Source organism: Camelus ferus, chromosome 25 (assembly GCF_009834535.1).
Source record: "Camelus ferus isolate YT-003-E chromosome 25, BCGSAC_Cfer_1.0, whole genome shotgun sequence".
Taxonomy (NCBI): Eukaryota; Metazoa; Chordata; class Mammalia; order Artiodactyla; family Camelidae; genus Camelus; species Camelus ferus.
The window spans coordinates 1,468,698-1,471,942 of NC_045720.1; the positions used below are offsets into that span (position 1 = coordinate 1,468,698).

A 3,245-nucleotide genomic window follows, 5' to 3' on the forward strand; every position below is an offset into this window, starting at 1 on the left:
GGCAGGGGCGGGAGGAGCAGGACCAGTCTTGCGTGGCGAGGTTTGGACCCTTGGGGGGAAGACGCAGGAGTCGAATGGGGCCGCAGGGGAGCCCCGAGTGAGCCAGGGCACAGCCCAGCAAGACCGCTGCCTTGACACCTGGGCCCTGTCGACACCCGTCCCCAGCCCACCCAGGGTTTGCTCTGGCAGCTGCGAGGCCTGGAGGAGGGGTGAGAGGGTCACAGGCGGGACTCCTTGGAAAGGCTGAGGAGCAGGCCCCATGGTCCGTGTGGGGGTCGGGGTTAGAGAGCAGTGCCTGGAGCCACACTCCAACCCCAGGACCCAAATCCACCTCTCCGCTCTCTGAGTCTTGGGCGAGGGTCTTGCTGTCAATTTCCTGCCCTGCAATGGGGCCAGGTGAGCCCTGCCTGAGGGGCAACCCCCTCAGCCCCATTACCAATCAAGGTGTGCCTGTCCCTGCAGGGGACACCAGGTTTAGTGTCCCCAAGGTGACCCTGCCCCTACCCCACTGCCCGCCATCCAAGACCTTTCTGTTGACCCAGCACTTTTCCTGTCTCTGTCCCCTTAAGCCTCAGAGCACATTCTGGCTGGTTGTCCAGGCGGTCAGCGCCTGTGTCACTACACCCCACATGACCGCTCCAGAGAAGCTGGGTGCTGGGGCCTGGGGCACCCTGGAAGGATTCAAACCCAGACCCACTAGGCCAGGAACCTGCCCGGGAGGTAGAAGTGGGACCCAAGGCGGAAGGGGCGCCTGACAGAGGCAGGAGTTGGGGTGCAGGGAGGCCCCACCCTCTGGAGGGGAGTGTCTTCCCTAGATGCAAAGGCCAGGGTGTCCCAGGTTAGGGGATGAGGGGGAGGGCGGAGAGCCCCAGGCTGAGGTAGTTACAAGGGGGTAAGGACCCCCCAACCCTAAGCTGGGGGGGGTCTTGAGGGTGTGGGGAGGGGCCCAGAGTGCAGGAGGTGGAGGAGTGAGGGAGGAGCAGGGAGGGGCCTGGGGGAGGACCACAGAGGAGTGGGGCATCCAGGTGCAGGCAGGTGGGGCCCAGTAGGTGGGTAGGCGGGTCTCTGCACCTCTGCCACCCACGGGAAAACTGATCCCGCTAATCTATTTGGCTGACCAGTCAGGTGGCTGCACTGGGTGTTTGTCATCCCTGCCAGGCAGGCCTAGCACCAGCTGCGGGGACCGGACCATGCGGGGGACATGGCTGGCGCTGCTGGCGCTGGTGCTGGCTGCTGGAGGCGGTGAGCTCGCTGAGGGGTGCAGGCACCTGGTAGGGGACAGGGGGAGAAGGAGCGCAGGGAGGATGGGGGGAGGCGAGCGAGAAGGGAGAGAGGCGGTGGGGTGGGCCAGGGACAAGGGGCCCCAGTGCATTCAGGTCACCCACAGCCCAGGTGTGAGTGTGGAGGAGCACGGCAGGAAGGGCTGAGACTGGCCAGGTGGTTGGTGGCCAGGACCCTGGGTGCCGGCTGGGGAGCCGCCCTTCATCGAGGGCGTGGGCACCAGGAAGGGCCTTCTGCTGGGAAGGGCAGGCAGGGTCAGGATCCTGCTCCCTGGGTCCAGGGCTGAGGTGCTGAGGCCGGTCTCAGGAGGTGCCTCGGGACACCAGGGAGGTGCCGAGGGCAGGGGGAGCAGGAGATGGGGAAGAAGGAAGCAAACCCAGACACATCGGGGGACTTAGGGTCTGAGAGAACACCTGGGGGAGGTGTCCCAGGCCCCTGGGGACCCACGCCCTATCAGAAAAGGGGCTGGGTGGAGCAGGCCCCAGCCAGACGGTTCTGCCCATTTCCTAGAGGGGGAAACTGAGGTCATCCCGAGAGACAGGCAGCACTCAGCGGGGGCCGAGTGGCCGCGGCCTCGCTGTGCGCCAGGGGCTGCTCGGGCTGCCATGATGGGGCTGGGGCACCAGAGCTGGAGGAAAGAGGACCAGCCTGCTCCCCCTGCCCCTGCCAGCCTGCGCCCTGACCCGCCTGGGTCCCACCGGGTGTGGCTCTTCTCCCTCCCTTGTTACGCTGGCACCATGTACCTCCCTTGCCTGATCCCTGATCCTCACGGCAGCCCTTTGAGTCCTCCACTTTGCTGACGCGGACCCCGAGGGGCTGGCCCGCCTCCCCACCCCTGCCAGGCCCCTCACCGCAGGGGCACCAGTGCCTCGGTCTCCCTGTGCACCCCCAGCACTTCCGAAGCTGCATCATCTCTCCCTTGGCCGTGGCGGGCACACTCTGCCTCAGGGCGGGGGCCCCAGCTCACACGCAGCTCTTGAATCTTCCTGGAGTTCTGGCCGGTGGGCGACTGGACCCTGAGTGGCGTTGTCCCCCTCAACCTGGGTCTCTGGGTCAGAGGGCTTGGGAGGGGCAGGGCCTGCCTGATCCACCCCTCATCTCTCCTTCCCCAGTGGGGGCCCTGCAGTGCTACACCTGCCACGAGCCCAGCAGCCTGTCCAGTTGTGTCACTGCCGTCACCTGCAACGCCAACGAAACCATGTGCAAGACCACACTCTACTCCCTGGAGATGGGTCAGTGGGGCTGGGGGGGGGGGTGCAGGGCTGGGGTCCCAGGGGCAGGGCTGCCTCGACCCAGTCGCTGCTGGCCAGCCCTGGCCCCCAGTGGGCAGCGAGCAGCCATCACCCTAGTCATTTCCAAAAAGGGCTTTGGGTCCAAGCAACCGGGACTCTCCCCCTCCCCGTTCTCTCCCTTCCCTCCCGTAACAGGGAAATCTTCAGTCTTGCTTGGGAGTCACTGGGAGGGAGGTGCCCCGTCCAGCAAGGCGTCCTGTGCAAGTCGCTGGGCACCCAGCGCACAGTAGGCGCTCAGCCTGCAGTGGTGGGAGGAGAGGGGGCTGGGTCACGGAGAGGCTGAGACCGGTGTGGCGGCCCCAGAGTGGGCGCTGTGCGAGGTGGCCGGGCTGGGGCTTCGGAGGCCATGGAGGACGTGGCCACAGGCCAGCCTGACACTGGTACCCCTGTGCCCCCAGTGTACCCCTTCCTGGGGGACTCCACAGTGACCAAGTCCTGTGCCAGCAAGTGCGTGCCCTCGGACGTGGACGGCATCGGCTTGACCCGGCCCGTGTCCTGCTGCAACACTGACCTGTGCAACATGGATGGGGCGCCTGTGCTGGGCAGCCCCTACGGCCTGGCCTTCACCCTCCTGCTCATCCCCCTCTGGAGCCTCGGCTTCTAGAGCCCCGCCCTCCAGCCTCGAGCAGCCACGCTCTGAGTGCCACTGAAGAATATGGGCCCTCACCTGCA

At 66.4% G+C, this 3,245-nt stretch overlaps 1 protein-coding gene across 1 annotated transcript; it reads left to right on the forward strand.

Moving 5' to 3' along the window:
- The first annotated feature begins 1,047 nt into the window (after positions 1 to 1,047).
- On the forward strand, positions 1,048 to 3,245 carry LYPD2 (LY6/PLAUR domain containing 2). Its single transcript, XM_006180868.2, has 3 exons — positions 1,048 to 1,242; positions 2,394 to 2,513; positions 2,972 to 3,245. The coding sequence occupies exons 1-3, from the start codon at positions 1,191 to 1,193 to the stop codon at positions 3,175 to 3,177; spliced, it is 378 nt and encodes a 125-aa protein (XP_006180930.1). The 5' UTR covers positions 1,048 to 1,190; the 3' UTR covers positions 3,178 to 3,245.

Coding starts and splice junctions, on each gene's coding strand:
- LYPD2 (XM_006180868.2), top strand. CDS start 1,191: ATGCGGGGGACATGGCTGGCGCTGCTGGCGCTGGTGCTGGCTGCTGGA. Junction 1,243..2,393: donor GGTGCTGGCTGCTGGAGGCG/GTGAGCTCGCTG, acceptor CTCCTTCCCCAG/TGGGGGCCCTGCAGTGCTAC. Junction 2,514..2,971: donor ACTCTACTCCCTGGAGATGG/GTCAGTGGGGCT, acceptor CTGTGCCCCCAG/TGTACCCCTTCCTGGGGGAC.